Source organism: Salvelinus fontinalis, chromosome 14 (assembly GCF_029448725.1).
Source record: "Salvelinus fontinalis isolate EN_2023a chromosome 14, ASM2944872v1, whole genome shotgun sequence".
NCBI lineage: Eukaryota > Metazoa > Chordata > Actinopteri > Salmoniformes > Salmonidae > Salvelinus > Salvelinus fontinalis.
In genome coordinates, this window is record NC_074678.1 from 13,548,911 (window position 1) to 13,576,330 (window position 27,420).

At 41.2% G+C, this 27,420-nt stretch overlaps 1 protein-coding gene across 2 annotated transcripts in view; it reads left to right on the top strand.

The window, feature by feature from the left end:
• Window positions 1-27,420, top strand: part of adcy1a (adenylate cyclase 1a) — a 240,836-nt gene that overhangs the window by 79 nt on the left and 213,337 nt on the right. For both annotated transcript variants that reach the window (XM_055943984.1, XM_055943983.1), the window contains exons 1-3: window positions 1-903; window positions 2,946-3,095; window positions 15,948-16,066. The exon at window positions 1-903 is cut by the window's left edge. In XM_055943984.1, coding sequence (XP_055799959.1) covers window positions 286-903; window positions 2,946-3,095; window positions 15,948-16,066 — 887 coding nt within the window. In that variant the 5' untranslated portion in view covers window positions 1-285. The remainder of the gene's footprint in view (window positions 904-2,945; window positions 3,096-15,947; window positions 16,067-27,420) is intronic.

A 27,420-nucleotide genomic window follows, 5' to 3' on the forward strand; every position in this document is an offset into this window, starting at 1 on the left:
AGAGACAGAGAGTGAGCGAAGGGGAGAGAGAGATGCGCTCCTGTGTGGCACATTGGTTCAGGCTACTTTTCTGACGACGAAACAGTCAACCTGTGGATAGCAGCGGGTGGAGTGAGGATATTAAAGTCGCGAGCTCTACTGTCACTGCTGCGTACACCCCACCCTCCTTCATCTCCAGCTCAAGCCGCTGAAATCTAGGATGCACGGGCTGCCAGCAGCTCCCGTTTAATTCATGAAAGGAGAGGGACCGACGCCAAGTCTGGGGGCGCGCGCCGAGCCCGCTTTATGAATGGCCCGAACATGGAGAAAATTCCGTTTGAAAGAGTCCAGACCCGGAAGGAGGGTCACTGTCCGGCCGCCACCGGTACAACCATCGCTGCCGTCGCGTGCGAGGACGAGTTCGACAGCAAAGAGCTCGAGACGCTCTTCCAAAACTACAACCTGAAGCTGGAGCAGACGGCGACGCTCAAAGCCCTCGCGGTGCTCATCGTGGCCGCCTCGTCGCTCGCGCTGATGGAGCTTCTGTCCGGTCCCCGGCTCACGGTGTCCAAGGGCTCTCACCCGGTGCACAGCGTAGTGTTCGTCTCTCTCTTTATAGTCACCAACGTCAAGTACCTGCAAGTGACGCAGCTGCAGCAGATCGCCAAGCTCGCGCTGCTTTTCAGCTTCACCTTCGCGCTCCTCTGCTGCCCGTTCCCCCTCGCGCTTGGCGCCGCCGGCGTGGGGGCTCCCCCCGCACCGGAGCAAGGCGTGTGGCAGCTCATGCTAGTCACTCTCGTGGCATACGTGCTGCTCCCGGTGCGGACGCTGCTCGCGGTGCTGTTTGGTATGATGGTGGCCGTTTCCCACTTCATCGTCACGGCGACATCAGTCACGGCCAGAAAACACAAGCTCTGGAGACCGGTAAGTCCTGCACCCTCGGTACTCCCGCTCAGATTCTCATTTAGAATCCCCGGTTAGTCAGCTAGTCTGTCATTTGGAACGAGCTCTAACGACCTAAGCCTTAACTAACCAGCCTTCTTTTTAGGTCCCCTGTTTTCACTGTTATAGCCTGTGCTTTGTTTCAGTGTGAATAGTTGTGCATTTCCCTCCATTTTCTATTTAATATCAGTGTCTATCGATAGGCTAGTGCTGCACTGCTGTTGTTATAAGTGGTGTGTTGGTGGTTGTCGACCCTGGTGGTGAGAGAGGTTTTGTATCAAACTTTCCCCTGGTCCACTTTGGCTTTCCAGCGAAACAAACCTCCGACCATTGAACCACACGCAACAGACGCTGTCCACTCGTGGTGGTGCTGAAACGAAGAGCGTAGTGCATGCTGAGCTTTTCACGTACAAATCATCTAACAAAACATAATACACACACACACAGACGCACGCAGGCACACACACACACACAATTTAATCCACTTTCCAAAATAAACCATCCATATAGAAATGATAGATTATAAACCATGATGTTTTGGTATACACACTGAAAACACAAATCCACCATTATTATACAACAGAAATACAACAACAACAACAACTTGCGCCAACACCACCACAACAACGAATTACTCTAGAAGCCAATGTGAATGCCATTCATAACTCCATTCAACTGAACACCAACCATTCTGTCATTCAAATGTCCAATACCTGTCATGGTGATATAGGCTACAGAATGACTTTAGCTATACACAATATGCTCTCCGATCAATATGAAGTGGTTTATGTCAAGTGGTTTGAATAAGCATGTTGACTTTAGAATCAAATGAGTTTACATTAGCAGTTACAGTGTTTTATGAAAGGAAGGAAGGAAGGAAGCAGGAACTGAAGTAAAGAAAGAAAGGTATTGACAAAGAATGGACGAATGAAAGAGAAAAAACAGAATAAGATAAAGAAACAATAGAAGCAGATTAAGTGATAAAAAAAGAAAGAATGAACAAACAAAATCCTTCAGTCTTCTTACTAAAGCCATATATTTAATATTGGGTATATTTAGCATTGGGTATATTTAGTATTGGGTATAGTTAGTATCGGTATCTTTAGTATTGGGTAAAGTTAGTATCGGGTATAGTTAGTATCGGGTATCTTTAGTATTGGGTATATTTGGTACTGGGTATAGTTAGTATTGGATATCTTTAGTATTGGGTATAGTTAGTATCGGGTATCTTTAGTATTGGGTATAGTTAGTATCGGGTATCTTTAGTATTGGGTATAGTTAGTATCGGGTATCTTTAGTATTAGGTATAGTTAGTACCGGGTATATTTATTATTGGGTATAGTTAGTATCGGGTATCTTTAGTATTAGGTATAGTTAGTATCGGGTATCTTTAGTATTGGGTATAGTTAGTATCAAGGATATATTTATTATCGGGCATATTTAGTAATAGGTATATTTAGTATTGGGTACATTTAATATTGGGTATATTTAATATTAGGTATATTTAGTATCGGGTATATTTAATATTGGGTATATTTAAAATTGGGTATATTTAATATCGGGTATATTTAATATTGGGTATTTTTAATATCGGGTATTGGGTGGGTGTTCTATATCAATCAACCTTTACCCTTTGATAATGGCCTGGTGTGTTTAAGGTTACCAGAGTTCAGTCATCACATTAACTACACACACAGAATCAATAACCAAGTATCAATAATAAATAGCCTTCTCCATCTGCTCTCTCTCCCTATCTCCCCGCTACTCCCTGTTTGTGGTCTACATTTATGGTCTATTGTATAGATAACTTCAATGGTTTATTTTGTAATTCCTGTTGCCCTTGTGTGTTGTCATTTAGTACTTTAGCAATAATCAGAGTTTCTATGGTAAAAATGAAACCAATCCTTCCTTGACACCTACACCCCCCCCCCCCCCACTCTCTCTCTCTCTGTGTCAACCCCCCCCCCCCCCCACACACACACACACTGACTGTATACATTGTTCTTGTCCCGTGTGATCTGCAGCTGGTGGCCAACGCTGTACTGTTCACCAGTGTCAACCTGTCTGGAGTCTTTGTCAGGGTGCTGACTGAGCGTGCTCAAAGGAAGGTCTTTCTGCAGGCTAGGAGCTGCATAGAGGAAAGGCTACGACTAGAGGATGAGAACGAGAAGCAGGTGAGACACACGCACACACACACACACACACACACACACACACAGGCACACACACGTGCATGCAGACACACAAAAGCACATACATATACATACAGTACCAGTCACAAGTCTGGACACACCTACATTCAAGGGTTTTTCTTTATTTTTACAACTTTCTACATTGTAGAGTAATAGGGAAGACATCAGGACTATGAAATAACACATATAGAATCATGTAGTAACCTTAAAAGTGTTACAAAAAATCTAAATATATTTTGGATTCTTCAAAGTAGCCAACTTTTGCCTTGATGACAGCTTTGCACACGCTTGGCATTCTCTCAACCAGCTTCATGAGAAATGCTTTTCCAACAGTCTTGAAGGAGTTCCCACATATGCTGAGCACTTGATGGCTGCTTTTCCAACTCATCCCAAACCATCTCAATTGGGTTGAGGCTAGGTCCTCTGATGCAGCACTCCATCACTCTCCTTGGTCAAAATAGCCCATACACAGCCTGGAGGTGTGTTTTGGGTCATTGTCCTGTTGAAAAAGAAATGATAGTCCCACTAAGCGCAAACCAGATGGGATGGCGTATTGATGCAGAATGCTGTGATAGCCATGCTGGTTAAGTGTGCCTTGAATTCTAAATAAATCCCAGACAGTGTCATTAGCAAAGCACCCCCACACCATCACACCTCCACCTCCATGCTTCACAGTGGGAACCATACATGCGGAGATCATCCGTTCACCTACTCTGCGTCTCACAAAGACACCGCGGTTGGAACCAAAAATCTCAAATCTGGACTCATCAGACCAAAGGACAGGTTTCCACCGGTCTAATGTCCATTGCTCATTTTTCTTGGCCCAAGCAAGTATCCTCTTCTTATTGGTGTCCTTTAGTAGTGGTTTCTTTGCAGCAATTTGACCATGAAGGCCAGATTCACGCAGTTGATGTATCTGTTACTTGAAATATGTGAAGCATTTATTTGGGCTGCTATTTCTGAGGCTGGTAACTCTAATGAACGTATCCTCTGCAGCAGAGGTAACTCTGGGTCTTCCTTTCCTGTGGCGGTTCTCATGAGAGCCAGTTTCATCATAGCGCTTGATGGTTTTTGTGACTCCACTTGAAGAAACTTCAAATGTTCTTGAAATGTTCCGCATTGACTGACCTTCATTTCTTAAAATAATGATGGACTGTTGTTTCTCTTTGCTTATTTGAGCTGCTCTTGCCATAAAATGAACTTGTTTTTTTTTCAAATAGGGATGTCTTCTGTATACCACCCCTATCTTGTCACAACACAACGGATTGACTCAAACGCATTAAGAAGGAAAGAAAACACACAAATTAACTTTTAACAAGGCACACCTTAATTAAAATGCATTCCAGGTGACTACCTCAGTAAGCTGGTTGAGAGAATGCCAACCGTGTGCAAAGCTGTCATCAAGGCAAAGGGTGGCTACTTTGAAGAATCTCAAATATAAAATATATTTTGATTTGTTTAACACCTTTTTGGTTACTACATGATTCCATATGTGTTATTTCATAGTCTTGATGTCTTCACTATTATTCTACAATGTATACAATAGTAAAAACATAGATAAACCCTTTAATGAGTAGGTGTGTTCAAACTTTTGACTGGTGCTGTATGTGCGTAAGCACGCAGGCATACATGCACGCACGCACACACACACGCACGCACGCACGCACGCACGCACGCACGCACGCACGCACGCACGCACGCACGCACGCACACACACACACACACACACACACACACACACACACACACACACACACACACACACACACACACACACACACACACTATTTCAAAGACACACACAAATATGCACATACAGTACATACTGACAGTACAGTACAAGGACATATTTTCAAGCAGAGTTCTTTTCTTGCATAGGCAACACATCACCCACTTTAAAAATGCTGAGGTAAAAACAACTACATTTGGGTAAATATTGGACCGAACACCTTTTGGGTTGGGCTTTTGATGCTGGGTTATTGAGCTACGATCAGAGATGGGCAGTATTTCTGTTACATGTATTTGAAATACATGTTTTAATGCATTTACATTTTGATAGTTTAGCAGATGCTTTTACTTAGAGTGACAGTGCATTCAACCGAGGTAGATGAACAACAACATATCACAGTCACAGCAAGTAAGACGTTTCTGTCATCATTACTGAGAATGGTTTTGCAGTTCGGCCGACTACTTGCAAATTTATTTAAAAATACAAATTACAAAATAAAATACTTTGCAGAAATATATGACGTTTAATTTTGATATATTGGTCATTAGACATTTGCAAGTAGCCCGGTCGAACTGCAACAACATTCTCAGTAACGGTTACTTACTATGACTGTGATATGTTGTTATTTATCTACCTTAGTTGAATGCACTGTCACTCTGGATAAGAGAGTTTTCTAAATTACCTAAATGTACAGTTGAAGTTGGAAGTTTAACTACACCTTAGCCAAATACATTTAAACTCAGTTTTTCACAATTCCTGACATTTAATCCTAGTAAAAATTCCGTCTTAGTTCAGTAAGGATCCCCACTTTATTTAAGAATGTGAAATGTCAGAATAATAGTAGAGAGAATGATTTATTTCAGCTTTTAATTCTTTCATCACATTCCCACTGGGTCAGAAGTTCACATACACTCAATTAGTATTTGGTAGCATTGCCTTTAAATTGTTTAACTTGGGTCAAACATTTCTGGTAGCCTTCCACAAGCTTCCCACAATAAGTTGGGTGAATGTTGGCCCATTCCTCCTGACAGAGCAGGTGCAACTGAATCAGGTTTGTAGGCCTCCTTGCTCGCACACACTTTTTCAGTTCTGCCCACACATTTTCTATAGGATTGATGTCAGGGCTTTGTGATGGCCACTCCAATACCTTGACTTTGTTGTCCTTAAGCCATTTTGCCACAACTTTCGAAGTATGCTTGGGGTCATTGTTGTCGTGGCATTTTCCTGTATTACCAAATGAGGAGAGTTACAAACCACACACCAGTCAGAGTTATACTTAAACTTCATCTTTAATAATATGAGCTTCACCATAGCCCTGTGACTTTCAACAATTCACTATCTATAATGAATTGTTGAGAGTCCCAACATAATGGCAACTGAGATCTTTTATAGCAAAGATACACCCCTCTCAAGTTACATGACGAACCACAGATCTTAGGAACTCTTCACAAAGGGCCTTTACTTGAGAAAGGAGTATCCCTCAGCCAGATTGCATTCACTATAAATTATCGCTCAGTTTGGTCTCTAAAACGAGGTTCTAATCTTGTTCCTGGTACTTCATAGTACCAAAACATTACCTTTACTATCTGGAATGCTCTTTAGGATTTATTGGCCAAAGACATCGTAAAAGACAAGCCTGACCTCTCCCCTCTCTGGGCCCCAAGTGACTGAGCCCTAGCTGAGAAGGGAAAAGTGCACCTGCCAACAGTATAGTCCAAAGGGATACATTCTAATGACAAGTATCTCACATAAGCATATTATGTAAAGAACACATCTTATTTATCTATGTTACCCAACTAATTCTGATTCATCCGCCACATTGTCCATTTGGAAGACCAATTTGCGATCAAGCTTTAACTTCCTGACTGTTGTCTTGAGATGTTGCTTCAATATATCCACATCATTTTCCTCCCTCATGATGCCATCTATTTTGTGAAGTCTACAATTGTTTTTCTGAGGTCTTGGCTGATTTCTTTTGATTTTCCCATGATGTCAAGCATAGAGGCACTGAGTTTGAAGGTAGGCCTTGAGATACATCCACAGGTACACCTCCAATTGACTCAAATGATGTCTGTTAGCCTTTCAGAAAATTCTAAAGCACACAGTAACTATGACAGCAGCTATATGAGGAAAGAACATTTACCGTAGCGTACGTGTTACACCACACCACACACACACTCCATCCCCTCCTCACACACCTGCACACACACATGAACAACATCAGACACCCACTCTCTCCTCCTCAGTCCAATATACCTACCTATAGAAGTCGCTTATAAGACACCCACACCCACACCCACACACACACACCCACACACACACACACACACACACACACACACACACACACACACACACACACACACACACACACACACACACACACACACACACACACACACACACACACACACACACACACACACACACACACACACACACACACACACACACACACACACACACACACACACACACCTGTTGTTTGTAGATTAGCTGATGAGATGTTGTGTTGTTTCCTTGTCCTGCAGTAACAGCTCTGATCTCTGACAGGTCATTATTACACAGGCAGATTGCTTTCATGGCCTCCCCACGCCGCCTGCTAAAGGTCACTAGTTTATCTGGATACCAAAAACGCACACAGCACCCTGATCGGGATCTGGGAACAGCACTTTGTCTTGATGTAAACCACCACTGAACCAGTCTGCCATTTGGCTCCTAATAACCAAACCAGTCTATTATATTCTTCCTATAACCAATCCAGTCTGCTATTGTGACAGTAATAACCAAAACCTGTTTTTTTTTGCATTGTAGTTCAGTGTGGTGGTGTTATTATTTTGAAACATTTTACATGCTGAGTATTATACATTTTCTAATGAGTTTTGTGATAATATTATGAAAGCATTTCACAAGGATGCTGACACATGTTGACTCCAATGCTTCCCACAGTTGTGTCAAGTTGGCTGGATGTCCTTTGGGTGGTGGACCGTTATTGATACACACAGGAAACTGTTGAGCGTGAAAAACCCAGCAGCATTGCATTTCTTCACACAAACCAGTGCGCCTGGCACCTACTACCATACCCAGTTCAAAGGAAGTTAAATATTTTGTCTTGCCCATTAACTCTCTGAATGGCACACATACACAATCCATGTCTCGATTGTCTCAAGGCTTAAACATCCTTCTCTAACCTGTCTCCTCCCCTTCATCTACACTGATTGAAGTGGATTTAACAGGTGACATCAATAAGGGATCGTAGCTTTCATCTGGACTCAACTGGTCAGTCTGTCATTGAAAGAGCCGGTGTTCCTAATGTTTTGTACACTGAGTGTAATCAGGTTTTTTAACAGTGTCTGCAAATTGAATAGTTGGTTTTATTCACAGCAGCTCAGAGATAATTAGGAAAAGTCATTCATTTAGTGAGCGATTAATGCAGCAGGACCGGCGAAGAGAGCGTCACCAGAAAGAATGAATGGAGGAGGGGAGAGAGGATGAGTACTAGATTATTCCAGAGGGAGAATAAAACCCCACTCTAATGTGCATATGTTATATGTTGTACTTCTCAGACTGGTTCCTGGTAGATCGCACTTTCATATTTTTGTTTTTGTTTTTACAGCAATCCTGATCATTTGTTAATTCACGCGCATCTTATCTGTGTTGCTACAGCTGCTGCCAAAACAATGTTTTGTATTCTTGGTAGTAGGTGCAGTCATGTAGGGTCAAGGCCTGTGCTCTCATGGCAATAGCCTGATCGGTCCGATTTGTTTGTGTTTTAGCTAATTCCTCTCTGTGTTGGTTCCGATAGTAGAATTGGCTACAGTACATTTAGAATGGGACCAGGGCCTGTATTCATAAAGCATCTCGCAGACAGACTGCTGATCTAGGATCAGGTCCCCTTGTCCATTCATTATAATCTAAAAGGCAAAAACAACAAAAACAATAAAAACACTCCTAATCTGAGAAGCTTTGTGAATATGGGCCCATGCAGGCTATTGAGAGGACTGAAATCAAAGTATAAAGAGGAATGTTTTGCGACTGAGAGAGAGAGAAGTAGGTCTCCGACTCTGTTGCTCCTTACCCTTAACAAGACCAGCGGTGGTGATAGTGTTGAGCTCATGGTGGATGTTAAGGTCAGGACTGGCATCAAGACCAGGGAGGAACTGGAGCATGCTGGTATTAATGTCATACCAGGCTAGGGCAGGGCATCTGTGACACCACACTCTGAGAAGCTACACTACTGAATGAGAGAGAATCAAGAATGGGCGTGTTGTTCTCAATAGTTCTTATATCTTTGCAGAGTATATGTATATATTATTGTTCCAAGATGGCTTAGCAGTTCAGACGTAATTTTTGTCCTCGTACTGTCTTGTCCTGTATATATATATTTACATATATATTTACACCTTCTTCGCATATCTTTTATAGTTTTTATTATCCAAGAACTCAACTACAAAAGCTTTCCTGCAACCCGCCTCACCAATTACAAAAAAAAAAAGTATTATTTCCCTCAAATCTGAAAATCCACAGTGGAAGCTAACCAGGGGCTAATCAGAAGTTAGCCAGAAAGCTAGCCAGAAGCTAGCCGAAAGCTAATCTGAAGCTGCCCAGAAGTTAGCCGGCTTGCTGGCAAGCGTTGGTGTTTCAGCTGCCCACGTTTTGTGGTCATCAGCTATTCCTTTAGCTTGATAATCTACCGGCACTTTTGTGCAACGCGACTCGGATCGGAGCATACCGGGCCTTTTTTTTTCTCTCAGTTTCCCCGGATTTCAGCCGCAGGCTCTGGACATTTACACCTTGATTTCGCAGCTAGCTAGCTGCAAACCGTGTGACTATTGGCTTACGTCGATCCCGGAGCAAACTTAAATTATTCCGGAGCTAGCCAGCTGAGGAGTTCCATCAGTCATTCCTGGGCTACAGTCACCTATCCGGACCCGGGTTTTTTTTTTTTTTTTTTTTTGCTGCAGATACGGAGCCCCACCGGACCTTCATGATTGACTGCCGACGTTATCTGCCCGAGGGAGTTATCCAACTGGCACCTCCGTCGCGACGTTACCTGAACGCTCATCTGGGGCCCGCTAATCGTTAGCTGTCTTATCGGCTGCTATCTGAATAAGTATATCGGACAATTTTTTTCTTGGGTCACTATTTCTATTTTGCCAATTGGATTGATCCCCTCTACAAGACACGGAACCCCACTAATCTACTGACGGAAACGCACGAGGTGTCTAAAAATAGACCTCCATCCTATGCTATCTTGCTACCGATAGCCATCTACCCGGCCAGCTGTCTGGATCGCCGTGACCCCAACCAACCTCTACTCACTGGATCTTTATTGATCACTCGATTAAGCATGCCTCTCCTTAATGTAAATATGCCTTGTCCATTGCTGTTCTGGTTAGTGTTTATTGGCTTATTTCACTGTAGGGCCTCTAGCCCTGCTCACTATACCATATCCAACCTTTCAGTTCCACCACCCACATATGCGATGACATCACCTGGTTTCAATGATGTTTCTAGAGACAATATCTCTCTCATCATCACTCAATACCTAGGTTTACCTCCACTGTATTCACATCCTACCATACCTTTGTCTGTACATTATTCCTTGAAGCTATTTTATCGCCCCCAGAAACGTCCTTTTACTCTCTGTTCTAGACGTTCTAGACGACCAATTCTCATAGCTTTTAGCCGTACCCTTATCCTACTCCTCCTCTGTTCCTCTGGTGATGTAGAGGTGAATCCAGGCCCTGCAGTACCTAGCTCCACTCCTATTCCCCAGGTGCTCTCTTTTGATGACTTCTGTAACCGTAATAGCCTTGGTTTCATGCATGTTAACATTAGAAGCCTCCTCCCTAAGTTTGTTTTGTTCACTGCTTTAGCTCACTCTGCCAACCCGGATGTTTTAGCCGTGTCTGAATCCTGGCTTAGAAAGCCCACCAAAAATTCTGACATTTTCATCCCCAACTACAAGATTTTCAGACAAGATAGAACGGCCAAAGGGGGGGGGGGTGTTGCAATCTACTGCAAAGATTGCCTGCAGAGTTCTGTTTTACTATCCAGGTCTGTTCCCAAACAATTTGAACTTCTACTTTTAAAAATCCACCTCTCTAAAAACAAGTCTCTCACCGTTGCCGCCTGCTATAGACCACCCTCTGCCCCCAGCTGTGCTCTGGACACCATATGTGAATTGATTGCCCCCCATCTATCTTCAGAGCTCGTGCTGCTAGGCGACCTAAATTGGAACATGCTTAACACCCCAGCCATCCTACAATCTAAGCTTGATGCCCTCAATCTCACACAAATTATCAATGAACCTACCAGGTACCACCCCAATTCCGTAAACACGGGCACCCTCATAGATATCATCCTAACCAACTTGCCCTCCAAATACACCTCTGCTGTTTTCAACCAAGATCTCAGCGATCACTGCCTCATTGCCTGCATCCGTAATGGGTCAGCGGTCAAACGACCTCCACTCATCACTGTCAAACGCTCCCTGAAACACTTCAGCGAGCAGGCCTTTCTAATCGACCTGGCCGGGGTATCCTGGAAGGATATTGATCTCATCCCGTCAGTAGAGGATGCCTGGTCATTTTTAAAAAATGCCTTCCTCTCCATCTTGAATAAGCATGCCCCATTCAAGAAATTTAGAACCAGGAACAGATATAGCCCTTGGTTCTCTCCTGACCTGACTGCCCTTAACCAACAGAAAAACATCCTATGGCGTTCTGCATTAGCATCGAACAGCCCCCGTGATATGCAACTTTTCAGGGAAGCCAGAAACCAATATACACAGGCAGTTAGAACAGCCAAGGCTAGCTTTTTCAAGCAGAAATTTGCTTCCTGCAACACAAATTCAAAAAAGTTCTGGGACACCGTAAAGTCCATGGAGAATAAGAACACCTCCTCCCAGCTTCCAACCGCTCTGAAGATAGGAAACACTGTCACCACCGACAAATCCACTATAATTGAGAATTTCAATAAGCATTTTTCTACGGCTGGCCATGCTTTCCACCTGGCTACCCCTACCCTGGACAACAGCACTGCCCTCCCCTCTGCTACTCGCCCAAGCCTTCCCCATTTCTCTTTCTCCCAAATACAGTCAGCTGATGTTCTAAATGAGCTGCAAAATCTGGACCCTTACAAATCAGCCGGGCTAGATAATCTGGACCCTTTCTTTCTAAAACTATCTGCTGAAATTGTTGCCACCCCTATTACTAGCCTCTTCAACCTCTCTTTCGTGTCGTCTGAGATCCCCAAAGATTGGAAAGCAGCTGCGGTTATCCCCCTCTTCAAAGGGGGGGACACTCTTGACCCTAACAGCTACAGACCTATATCTATCCTACCCTGCCTTTCTAAGGTCTTCGAAAGCGAAGTCAACAAACAGATTACCGACCATTTTGAATCCCACCATACCTTCTCCGCTATGCAATCTGGTTTCAGAGCTAGTCATGGGTGCACCTCAGCCACGCTCAAGGTCATAAACGATATCTTAACCGCCATCGATAGGAAACAATACTGTGCAGCCGTATTCATTGACCTGGCCAAGGCTTTTGACTCTGTCAATCACCACATCCTCATCGGCAGACTCGACTGCCTTGGTTTCTCTAATAATTGCCTCGCCTGGTTCACCAACTACTTCTCTGATCGAGTTCAGTGTGTCAAATCGGAGGGTCTGTTGTCCGGGCCTCTGGCAGTCTCTATGGGGGTGCCATATGGTTCAATTCTTGGACCGACTCTCTTCTCTGTATACATCAATGATGTCGCTCTTGCTGCTGGTGATTCTCTGATCCATCTCTACGCAGACGACACTATTCTGTATACTTCTGGCCCTTCTTTTGACACTGTGTTAACAACCCTCCAGGCGAGCTTCAATGCCATACAACTCTCCTTCCGTGGCCTTCATTTGCTCTAAAATACAAGTAAAACTAAATGCATGCTCTTCAACTGATCGCTGCCTGCACCTGCCTGCCTGTCCAACATCACTACTCTGGACGGCTCTGACTTAGAATATGTGGACAACTACAAATACCTAGGTGTCTGGTTAGACTGTAAACTCTCCTTCCAGACTCACATCAAACATCTCCAATCCAAAGTTAAATATAGAATTGGCTTCCTATTCCACAACAAAGCATCCTTCACTCATGCTGCCAAACATACCCTTGTAAAACTGACCATCCCACCAATCCTCGACTTCGGTGATGTCATTTACAAAATAGCCTCCAAAACCCTACTCAATAAATTGGATGCAGTCTATGACAGTGCCATCCATTTTGTCACCAAAGCCCCATATACTACCCACCACTGCGACCTGTACACTCTCGTTGGCTGGCCCTCGCTTCATACTCGTCGCCAAACCCACTGGCTCCAGGTCATCTACAAGACCCTGCTAGGTAAAGTCCCCCCTTATCTCAGCTCGCTGGTCACCATAGCAGCACCTACCTGTAGCACGCGCTCCAGCAGGTATATCTCTCTGGTCACCCCCAAAACCAATTCTTCCTTTGGCTGCCTCTCCTTCCAGTTCTCTGCTGCCAATGACTGGAATGAACTACAAAAATCTCTGAAACTGGAAACACTTATCTCCCTCACTAGCTTTAAGCACCAGCTGTCAGAGCAGCTCATAGATTACTGCACCTGTACATAGCCATCTATAATTTAGTCCAAACAACTACCTCTTTGCCTACTGTATTTATTTATTTATTTATTTTGCTCCTTTGCACCCCATTATTTCTATCTCTACTTTTTTCTATCTCTACTATCTCTACTTTTTTTTTTTTTTTTTACTTGCTATATTGTATTTACTTCGCCACCATGGCCTTTTTATATTTTTATTTATTTATATATATATTTTGTTTGCCTTCACCTCCCTTATCTCACCTCACTTGCTCATATTGTATATAGACTTATTTTTCACTGTATTATTGACTGTATGTTTGTTTTACTCCATGTGTAACTATGTGTTGTTGTATGTGTCGAACTGCTTTGCTTTATCTTGGCCAGGTCGCAATTGTAAATGAGAACGTGTTCTCAACTACCCTACCTGGTTAAATAAAGGTGAAATAAAAAATAAATAAAAAATAAATGTATGTTATGCCTTATACATACACATTATACAGTGAATTCAGAAAGTATTCAGACCCTTTTATCTTTTCTACATTTTGCTGCGTTACAGCCTTATTCTAAAATTGATTAAAAAAAGAAAAACCCCACATCAATCTACACACAATATCCCACAGCTTTTTAGAAATCTTTGCAAATGTGTTACAAATACAACACTGAAATATCACATTTACATAATGTGGTATTTCATAATTTTCCCCAGTCTGAGGTTTTGAGAGCTCTTGAGCAGGTTTTCATCATGGCTCTCTCTGTACTTTTCTCCATTCACCTTTCCCTTGATCCTGACTAGTCTTCCAGTCCCTGCCGCTGAAAAACATCCCCACAGTATGATGCTGCCACCACCATGCTTTACAGTAGGGATGGTGCCAGGTTTCCTCCAGACATGACGCTTGGCGTTAAGGCCAAAGCATTCAATCTTGGTTTTATCAGACCAGAGAACATGTAGGTGCCTTTTAGCAAACTCCAAGCAGGCTGTCATGTGCCTTTTGCTGAGGAGTGGCTGCCATCTGGCCACTCTACCACAAATGCCTGATTGGTGGAGTGCTGCAGAGTTGGTTGTCCTTCTGGAGCTCTGTCAGAGTGACCATCGGGTTCTTGGTCACCTCCCTGACCAAGGCCCTTTTCCCCGGATTGCCCAGTTTGGCTGGGCGACCAGCTCTAGGAAGAGTCTTGGTTGTTCCAAACTTCTTCCATTTAAGAGTGACGGAAGCCACTGTGTTCTTGGGGACTTTCAATGCTGCAGACATCTTTTGGTAACCTTCCCCAGATCTGTGCCTCGACACAATCCTGTCTCGGCACTCTACAGACAATTCCTTCGACCTCATGGCTTGGCCTTTGCTCTGACATGCACTGTCAACTGTGGGATCTTATATAGACAGGTGTGTGCCTTTCCAAATCATGTCTAATCAATTGATTTTGTCACAGGTGGACACCAATCAAGTTGTTGAAACATCAAGCATGATCAATGGAAACATGATGCAGCTAAGCTCAATTTCGAGTCTCATAGCAAAGGGTCTGAATACTTATGTAAATCAGGATTTTTTTTCTCTAAAATCCTGTTTTTGCTTTGTCATTATGGGTTATTGTGTGTAGATTGATGTGGAACAAAATTAATGTAATCAATTTTAGAATAAGACTGTAACGTAACAATATGTGGAAATGTCAAGGGGTCTGAATACTTTCTGAATGCACTGTATGTACACAAGTAACTACCAAAATAATGGAAACATTAAATGAGGGATACACGCATATTGAAAGCAGGTCCCTCCACACAGTTGTGGTTCCTGAGTGAATTAAGCAATTAACATCCCATCACGCTTAGGGTCATGTATCAAAATGCTGGTCAGGCCATTTTCTGGCTATTATTTTGGCTACCATGGTATGCCCCCAAAGGATGACAATGCCCCCATCTACAGGTCACAAGTGGTCACTGAATGGTTTAATTAGCATGAGAAGGATGTAAAGCATATGCCATGGCCGTCTCAGTCACCAGATCTCAACCGTGTCAGTCACCAGATCTCAACCCATTTGAACACTTATGGGAGATTCTGCAGCGGCGCCTGAGACAGCGTTTTCCACCACCATCAACAAAACACCTAATGATGGAATTTCTCATGGAAGAATGGTATCGCATCCCTCCAATAGAGTTCCAGACACTTGTAGAATCTATGCCAAGGTGCATTGAAGCTGTTCTGGCTTGTGGTGGCCCAACACCCTTTATTTTGGCAGTTACCTGTATGTATGTCTATTGTAGGCTACTGTAATGCTGTTGATCAAAATGCATCCATTTGACCTCTGCTGCTGTAACCTCTGGAGGCTAGGGCTGTGTCCGACATGAGCGGATGTAGTGCACTATATTATGAAATAGGGTGTAATTTGGGAGGCATACTATTAATAATGAGTTTGTTTTTTTACTTTTGCATAATATGACTTCATAATTTACCTCCACCCACTCTGTCTTTCGGCTTCTCCCACTCCTGCTTTAGGAGCGCCTCCTGATGAGCCTGTTGCCCAGGAACGTTGCCATGGAGATGAAGGAGGACTTCCTGAAGCCGCCCGAGAGGATCTTTCATAAGATCTACATCCAGCGTCATGACAACGTCAGGTACGTATGTGAGTGACGCTATGGTAACAACAGGTTTTCTAACGGGTGGCAGGAGGTTTGATGGTCGTCTTGTTCTTGATCCACCGTGGCATCGTGACATCAGGATAAAAAAAGCGTGGTTTGGCTAAGTGAGAGGTAATGAATTTCAGATCAGGGGGTACTAGAGACTGGCAGGGCTCACAGTCACCTGGTCAGATCAGGGGGTACTAGAGACTGGCAGGGCTCACAGTCACCTGGTCAGATCAGGGGGTACTAGAGACTGGCAGGGCTCACAGTCACCTGGTCAGATGAATAAGAATGTCCAGAAACCATCACTCCAATGTGTGTTTCAGAGGCTGATGTGGAGCCAGAGGGTTGGAGGCTTACTGAAGAAGTTACAGTCTCTCTCACATTATGGCTTACTGAAGTTACACTCTCTCACATTATGGCTTACTGAAGAAGTTACACTCTCACATTATGGCTTACTGAAGTTACACTCTCTCACATTATGGCTTACTGAAGTTACACTCTCTCACATTATGGCTTACTGAAGAAGTTACACTCTCACATTATGGCTTACTGAAGTTACACTCTCTCACATTATGGCTTACTGAAGAAGTTACACTCTCACATTATGGCTTACTGAAGAAGTTACACTCTCTCACATTATGGCTTACTGAAGAAGTTACACTCTCACATTATGGCTTACTGAAGTTACACTCTCTCACATTATGGCTTACTGAAGTTACACTCTCTCACATTATGACTTACTGAAGTTACACACACACACACACACACACACACACACACACACACACACACACACACACACACACACACACACACACACACACACACACACACACACACACACACACACACACACACACACACACACACACACACACACACACACACACACACACACACACACACACACACACACACACACAGCCAACAACAGAGCCCTGTTCAGATGGAAATGACGGAAGTGAGGTTGTGAATAGAGAGTCTTGATTCCAGCTTTGCATATATCAAGTTCTCTCTTCTGTCTCCATGCCAAGTCAAGCCGACAGCGAGTTTCATGGTACTGAGGCTGAGTCTCAAATCACACCCTATTCCCTATATAATGCACTACTTTTGACGAGGGCCCATAGGCAGACAGTCACAGTGCAGGGGAGGGACTCTCAAAAAATCACACACGCTCTCACATTATGGCTTACTGAAGTTACACTCTCTCACATTATGGCTTACTGAAGTTACTCTCTCTCACATTATGGCTTACTGAAGTTACACTCTCTCACATTATGGCTTACTGAAGTTACAGTCTCTCTCACATTATGGCTTACTGAAGTTACTCTCTCTCACATTATGGCTTACTGAAGTTACACTCTCTCACATTATGGCTTACTGAAGTTACAGTCTCTCTCACATTATGGCTTACTGAAGTTACTCTCTCTCACATTATGGCTTACTGAAGTTACAGTCTCTCTCACATTATGGCTTACTGAAGTTACTCTCTCTCACTTTATGACTTACTGAAGTTACAGTCTCTCTCACATTATGGCTTACTGAAGTTACAGTCTCTCACATTATGACTTACTGAAGTTACACTCTCTCACATTATGACTTACTGAAGTTACACTCTCTCACATTATGGCTTATTGAAGTTACACTCTCTCACATTATGACTTACTGAAGTTACACTCTCTCACATTATGGCTTACTGAAGTTACACTCTCTCACATTATGGCTTACTAAAGTTACACTCTCTCACATTATGACTTACTGAAGTTACACTCTCTCACATTATGGCTTACTGAAGTTACACTCTCTCACATTATGGCTTACTAAAGTTACACTCTCTCACATTATGACTTACTGAAGTTACACTCTCTCACATTATGACTTACTGAAGTTACAGTCTCTCACATTATGACTTACTGAAGTTACACTCTCTCACATTATGGCTTACTGAAGTTACACTCTCTCACATTATGGCTTACTGAAGTTACACTCTCTCACATTATGACTTACTGAAGTTACAGTCTCTCTCACATTATGGCTTACTGAAGTTACACTCTCTCACATTATGGCTTACTGAAGTTACACTCTCTCACATTATGGCTTACTGAAGAAGTTACACTCTCACATTATGGCTTACTGAAGTTACACTCTCTCACATTATGGCTTACTGAAGAAGTTACACTCTCACATTATGGCTTACTGAAGAAGTTACACTCTCTCACATTATGGCTTACTGAAGAAGTTACACTCTCACATTATGGCTTACTGAAGAAGTTACACTCTCTCACATTATGGCTTACTGAAGAAGTTACACTCTCACATTATGGCTTACTGAAGTTACACTCTCTCACATTATGGCTTACTGAAGTTACAGTCTCTCTCACATTATGGCTTACTGAAGAAGTTACAGTCTCTCTCACATTATGGCTTACTGAAGTTACACTCTCTCACATTATGGCTTACTGAAGAAGTTACACTCTCACATTATGGCTTACTGAAGTTACACTCTCTCACATTATGGCTTACTGAAGAAGTTACACTCTCACATTATGGCTTACTGAAGAAGTTACACTCTCTCACATTATGGCTTACTGAAGTTACACTCTCTCACATTATGGCTTACTGAAGTTACAGTCTCTCTCACATTATGGCTTACTGAAGAAGTTACAGTCTCTCTCACATTATGGCTTACTGAAGTTACACTCTCTCACATTATGGCTTACTGAAGAAGTTACACTCTCACATTATGGCTTACTGAAGTTACACTCTCTCACATTATGGCTTCCTGAAGTTACACTCTCTCACATTATGGCTTACTGAAGAAGTTACACTCTCACATTATGGCTTACTGAAGTTACACTCTCTCACATTATGGCTTACTGAAGAAGTTACACTCTCACATTATGGCTTACTGAAGAAGTTACACTCTCTCACATTATGGCTTACTGAAGAAGTTACACTCTCACATTATGGCTTACTGAAGTTACACTCTCTCACATTATGGCTTACTGAAGTTACACTCTCTCACATTATGACTTACTGAAGTCACACTCTCTCACATTATGACTTACTGAAGTTACACTCTCTCACATTATGGCTTACTGAAGTTACACTCTCTCACATTATGACTTACTGAAGTTACACTCTCTCACATTATGGCTTACTGAAGTTACACTCTCTCACATTATGACTTACTGAAGTTACAGTCTCTCTCATATTATGACTTACTGAAGAAGTTACAATCTCTCACATTATGGCTTACTGAAGTTACACTCTCTCACATTATGACTTACTGAAGTTACACTCTCTCACATTATGGCTTACTGAAGTTACACTCTCTCATTATGACTTACTGAAGTTACACTCTCTCACATTATGACTTACTGAAGTTACACTCTCTCACATTATGGCTTACTGAAGTTACACTCTCTCACATTATGGCTTACTGAAGTTACACTCTCTCACATTATGACTTACTGAAGTTACACTCTCTCACATTATGGCTTATTGAAGTTACACTCTCTCACATTATGACTTACTGAAGTTACACTCTCTCACATTATGGCTTACTGAAGTTACACCCTCTCACATTATGGCTTACTGAAGTTACACTCTCTCACATTATGACTTACTGAAGTTACACTCTCTCACATTATGACTTACTGAAGTTACACTCTCTCACATTATGGCTTACTGAAGTTACACTCTCTCACATTATGACTTACTGAAGTTACACTCTCTCACATTATGGCTTACTGAAGTTACACTCTCTCACATTATGACTTACTGAAGTTACAGTCTCTCTCATATTATGACTTACTGAAGAAGTTACAATCTCTCACATTATGGCTTACTGAAGTTACACTCTCTCACATTATGACTTACTGAAGTTACACTCTCTCACATTATGGCTTACTGAAGTTACACTCTCTCATTATGACTTACTGAAGTTACACTCTCTCACATTATGACTTACTGAAGTTACACTCTCTCACATTATGGCTTACTGAAGTTACACTCTCTCACATTATGGCTTACTGAAGTTACACTCTCTCACATTATGACTTACTGAAGTTACACTCTCTCACATTATGGCTTACTGAAGTTACACTCTCTCATTATGACTTACTGAAGTTACACTCTCTCACATTATGGCTTACTGAAGTTACACTCTCTCATTATGACTTACTGAAGTTACACTCTCTCACATTATGACTTACTGAAGTTACACTCTCTCACATTATGGCTTACTGAAGTTACACTCTCTCACATTATGGCTTACTGAAGTTACACTCTCTCACATTATGACTTACTGAAGTTACACTCTCTCACATTATGGCTTACTGAAGTTACACTCTCTCACATTATGACTTACTGAAGTTACACTCTCTCACATTATGGCTTACTGAAGTTACACTCTCTCATTATGACTTACTGAAGTTACACTCTCTCACATTATGACTTACTGAAGTTACACTCTCTCACATTATGGCTTACTGAAGTTACACTCTCTCACATTATGGCTTACTGAAGTTACACTCTCTCACATTATGACTTACTGAAGTTACACTCTCTCACATTATGGCTTACTGAAGTTACACTCTCTCATATTATGACTTACTGAAGTTACACTCTCTCACATTATGACTTACTAAAGTTACACTCTCTCACATTATGACTTACTGAAGTTACACTCTCTCACATTATGGCTTACTGAAGTTACACTCTCTCACATTATGGCTTACTGAAGTTACACTCTCTCACATTATGGCTTACTGAAGTTACAGTCTCTCTCACATTATGGCTTACTGAAGAAGTTACAGTCTCTCTCACATTATGGCTTACTGAAGTTACACTCTCTCACATTATGGCTTACTGAAGAAGTTACACTCTCACATTATGGCTTACTGAAGTTACACTCTCTCACATTATGGCTTACTGAAGTTACACTCTCTCACATTATGGCTTACTGAAGAAGTTACACTCTCACATTATGGCTTACTGAAGTTACACTCTCTCACATTATGGCTTACTGAAGAAGTTACACTCTCACATTATGGCTTACTGAAGAAGTTACACTCTCTCACATTATGGCTTACTGAAGAAGTTACACTCTCACATTATGGCTTACTGAAGTTACACTCTCTCACATTATGGCTTACTGAAGTTACACTCTCTCACATTATGACTTACTTAAGTTACACTCTCTCACATTATGACTTACTGAAGTTACACTCTCTCACATTATGGCTTACTGAAGTTACACTCTCTCACATTATGACTTACTGAAGTTACACTCTCTCACATTATGGCTTACTGAAGTTACACTCTCTCACATTATGACTTACTGAAGTTACAGTCTCTCTCATATTATGACTTACTGAAGAAGTTACAATCTCTCACATTATGGCTTACTGAAGTTACACTCTCTCACATTATGACTTACTGAAGTTACACTCTCTCACATTATGGCTTACTGAAGTTACACTCTCTCATTATGACTTACTGAAGTTACACTCTCTCACATTATGACTTACTGAAGTTACACTCTCTCACATTATGGCTTACTGAAGTTACACTCTCTCACATTATGGCTTACTGAAGTTACACTCTCTCACATTATGACTTACTGAAGTTACACTCTCTCACATTATGGCTTATTGAAGTTACACTCTCTCACATTATGACTTACTGAAGTTACACTCTCTCACATTATGGCTTACTGAAGTTACACTCTCTCACATTATGGCTTACTGAAGTTACACTCTCTCACATTATGACTTACTGAAGTTACAGTCTCTCACATTATGACTTACTGAAGTTACACTCTCTCACATTATGGCTTACTGAAGTTACACTCTCTCACATTATGGCTTACTGAAGTTACACTCTCTCACATTATGACTTACTGAAGTTACAGTCTCTCTCACATTATGGCTTACTGAAGTTACACTCTCTCACATTATGGCTTACTGAAGTTACACTCTCTCACATTATGGCTTACTGAAGTTACACTCTCACATTATGGCTTACTGAAGTTACACTCTCTCACATTATGGCTTACTGAAGAAGTTACACTCTCACATTATGGCTTACTGAAGAAGTTACACTCTCTCACATTATGGCTTACTGAAGAAGTTACACTCTCACATTATGGCTTACTGAAGAAGTTACACTCTCTCACATTATGGCTTACTGAAGAAGTTACACTCTCACATTATGGCTTACTGAAGTTACACTCTCTCACATTATGGCTTACTGAAGTTACAGTCTCTCTCACATTATGGCTTACTGAAGAAGTTACAGTCTCTCTCACATTATGGCTTACTGAAGTTACACTCTCTCACATTATGGCTTACTGAAGAAGTTACACTCTCACATTATGGCTTACTGAAGTTACACTCTCTCACATTATGGCTTACTGAAGAAGTTACACTCTCACATTATGGCTTACTGAAGAAGTTACACTCTCACATTATGGCTTACTGAAGTTACACTCTCTCACATTATGGCTTACTGAAGTTACAGTCTCTCTCACATTATGGCTTACTGAAGAAGTTACAGTCTCTCTCACATTATGGCTTACTGAAGTTACACTCTCTCACATTATGGCTTACTGAAGTTACACTCTCACATTATGACTTACTGAAGTTACACTCTCTCACATTATGGCTTACTGAAGTTACACTCTCTCATTATGACTTACTGAAGTTACACTCTCACATTATGGCTTACTGAAGTTACACTCTCTCACATTATGGCTTACTGAAGTTACACTCTCTCACATTATGACTTACTGAAGTTACACTCTCTCACATTATGGCTTACTGAAGTTACACTCTCTCACATTATGACTTACTGAAGTTACACTCTCTCACATTATGGCTTACTGAAGTTACACTCTCTCATTATGACTTACTGAAGTTACACTCTCTCACATTATGACTTACTGAAGTTACACTCTCTCACATTATGGCTTACTGAAGTTACACTCTCTCACATTATGGCTTACTGAAGTTACACTCTCTCACATTATGACTTACTGAAGTTACACTCTCTCACATTATGGCTTACTGAAGTTACACTCTCTCATATTATGACTTACTGAAGTTACACTCTCTCACATTATGACTTACTAAAGTTACACTCTCTCACATTATGACTTACTGAAGTTACACTCTCTCACATTATGGCTTACTGAAGTTACACTCTCTCACATTATGGCTTACTGAAGTTACACTCTCTCACATTATGGCTTACTGAAGTTACAGTCTCTCTCACATTATGGCTTACTGAAGAAGTTACAGTCTCTCTCACATTATGGCTTACTGAAGTTACACTCTCTCACATTATGGCTTACTGAAGAAGTTACACTCTCACATTATGGCTTACTGAAGTTACACTCTCTCACATTATGGCTTACTGAAGTTACACTCTCTCACATTATGGCTTACTGAAGAAGTTACACTCTCACATTATGGCTTACTGAAGTTACACTCTCTCACATTATGGCTTACTGAAGAAGTTACACTCTCACATTATGGCTTACTGAAGAAGTTACACTCTCTCACATTATGGCTTACTGAAGAAGTTACACTCTCACATTATGGCTTACTGAAGTTACACTCTCTCACATTATGGCTTACTGAAGTTACACTCTCTCACATTATGACTTACTGAAGTTACACTCTCTCACATTATGACTTACTGAAGTTACACTCTCTCACATTATGGCTTACTGAAGTTACACTCTCTCACATTATGACTTACTGAAGTTACACTCTCTCACATTATGGCTTACTGAAGTTACACTCTCTCACATTATGACTTACTGAAGTTACAGTCTCTCTCATATTATGACTTACTGAAGAAGTTACAATCTCTCACATTATGGCTTACTGAAGTTACACTCTCTCACATTATGACTTACTGAAGTTACACTCTCTCACATTATGGCTTACTGAAGTTACACTCTCTCATTATGACTTACTGAAGTTACACTCTCTCACATTATGACTTACTGAAGTTACACTCTCTCACATTATGACTTACTGAAGTTACAGTCTCTCTCACATTATGGCTTACTGAAGTTACACTCTCTCACATTATGGCTTACTGAAGTTACACTCTCTCACATTATGGCTTACTGAAGTTACACTCTCACATTATGGCTTACTGAAGTTACACTCTCTCACATTATGGCTTACTGAAGAAGTTACACTCTCACATTATGGCTTACTGAAGAAGTTACACTCTCTCACATTATGGCTTACTGAAGAAGTTACACTCTCACATTATGGCTTACTGAAGAAGTTACACTCTCTCACATTATGGCTTACTGAAGAAGTTACACTCTCACATTATGGCTTACTGAAGTTACACTCTCTCACATTATGGCTTACTGAAGTTACAGTCTCTCTCACATTATGGCTTACTGAAGAAGTTACAGTCTCTCTCACATTATGGCTTACTGAAGTTACACTCTCTCACATTATGGCTTACTGAAGAAGATACACTCTCACATTATGGCTTACTGAAGTTACACTCTCTCACATTATGGCTTACTGAAGAAGTTACACTCTCACATTATGGCTTACTGAAGAAGTTACACTCTCTCACATTATGGCTTACTGAAGTTACACTCTCTCACATTATGGCTTACTGAAGTTACAGTCTCTCTCACATTATGGCTTACTGAAGAAGTTACAGTCTCTCTCACATTATGGCTTACTGAAGTTACACTCTCTCACATTATGGCTTACTGAAGTTACACTCTCACATTATGACTTACTGAAGTTACACTCTCTCACATTATGGCTTACTGAAGTTACACTCTCTCATTATGACTTACTGAAGTTACACTCTCTCACATTATGACTTACTGAAGTTACACTCTCTCACATTATGGCTTACTGAAGTTACACTCTCTCACATTATGGCTTACTGAAGTTACACTCTCTCACATTATGACTTACTGAAGTTACACTCTCTCACATTATGGCTTATTGAAGTTACACTCTCTCACATTATGACTTACTGAAGTTACACTCTCTCACATTATGGCTTACTGAAGTTACACTCTCTCACATTATGGCTTACTGAAGTTACACTCTCTCACATTATGACTTACTGAAGTTACAGTCTCTCACATTATGACTTACTGAAGTTACACTCTCTCACATTATGGCTTACTGAAGTTACACTCTCTCACATTATGGCTTACTGAAGTTACACTCTCTCACATTATGACTTACTGAAGTTACAGTCTCTCTCACATTATGGCTTACTGAAGTTACACTCTCTCACATTATGGCTTACTGAAGTTACACTCTCTCACATTATGGCCTACTGAAGTTACACTCTCACATTATGGCTTACTGAAGTTACACTCTCTCACATTATGGCTTACTGAAGAAGTTACACTCTCACATTATGGCTTACTGAAGAAGTTACACTCTCTCACATTATGGCTTACTGAAGAAGTTACACTCTCACATTATGGCTTACTGAAGAAGTTACACTCTCTCACATTATGGCTTACTGAAGAAGTTACACTCTCACATTATGGCTTACTGAAGTTACACTCTCTCACATTATGGCTTACTGAAGTTACAGTCTCTCTCACATTATGGCTTACTGAAGAAGTTACAGTCTCTCTCACATTATGGCTTACTGAAGTTACACTCTCTCACATTATGGCTTACTGAAGAAGTTACACTCTCACATTATGGCTTACTGAAGTTACACTCTCTCACATTATGGCTTACTGAAGAAGTTACACTCTCACATTATGGCTTACTGAAGAAGTTACACTCTCTCACATTATGGCTTACTGAAGTTACCCTCTCTCACATTATGGCTTACTGAAGTTACAGTCTCTCTCACATTATGGCTTACTGAAGAAGTTACAGTCTCTCTCACATTATGGCTTACTGAAGTTACACTCTCTCACATTATGGCTTACTGAAGAAGTTACACTCTCACATTATGGCTTACTGAAGTTACACTCTCTCACATTATGGCTTACTGAAGTTACACTCTCTCACATTATGGCTTACTGAAGAAGTTACACTCTCACATTATGGCTTACTGAAGTTACACTCTCTCACATTATGGCTTACTGAAGAAGTTACACTCTCACATTATGGCTTACTGAAGAAGTTACACTCTCTCACATTATGGCTTACTGAAGAAGTTACACTCTCACATTATGGCTTACTGAAGTTACACTCTCTCACATTATGGCTTACTGAAGTTACACTCTCTCACATTATGACTTACTGAAGTTACACTCTCTCACATTATGACTTACTGAAGTTACACTCTCTCACATTATGGCTTACTGAAGTTACACTCTCTCACATTATGACTTACTGAAGTTACACTCTCTCACATTATGGCTTACTGAAGTTACACTCTCACATTATGACTTACTGAAGTTACAGTCTCTCTCATATTATGACTTACTGAAGAAGTTACAATCTCTCACATTATGGCTTACTGAAGTTACACTCTCTCACATTATGACTTACTGAAGTTACACTCTCTCACATTATGGCTTACTGAAGTTACACTCTCTCATTATGACTTACTGAAGTTACACTCTCTCACATTATGACTTACTGAAGTTACACTCTCTCACATTATGGCTTACTGAAGTTACACTCTCTCACATTATGGCTTACTGAAGTTACACTCTCTCACATTATGACTTACTGAAGTTACACTCTCTCACATTATGGCTTACTGAAGTTACACTCTCTCACATTATGACTTACTGAAGCTACACTCTCTCACATTATGACTTACTAAAGTTACACTCTCTCACATTATGACTTACTGAAGTTACACTCTCTCACATTATGGCTTACTGAAGTTACACTCTCTCACATTATGGCTTACTGAAGTTACACTCTCTCACATTATGGCTTACTGAAGTTACACTCTCTCACATTATGACTTACTGAAGTTACACTCTCTCACATTATGACTTACTAAAGTTACACTCTCTCACATTATGACTTACTGAAGTTACACTCTCTCACATTATGACTTACTAAAGTTACACTCTCTCACATTATGACTTACTGAAGTTACACTCTCTCACATTATGGCTTACTGAAGTTACACTCTCTCACATTATGGCTTACTGAAGTTACACTCTCTCACATTATGGCTTACTGAAGTTACACTCTCTCACATTATGACTTACTGAAGTTACACTCTCTCACATTATGACTTACTAAAGTTACACTCTCTCACATTATGACTTACTGAAGTTACACTCTCTCACATTATGACTTACTGAAGTTACACTCTCTCACATTATGACTTACTAAAGTTACACT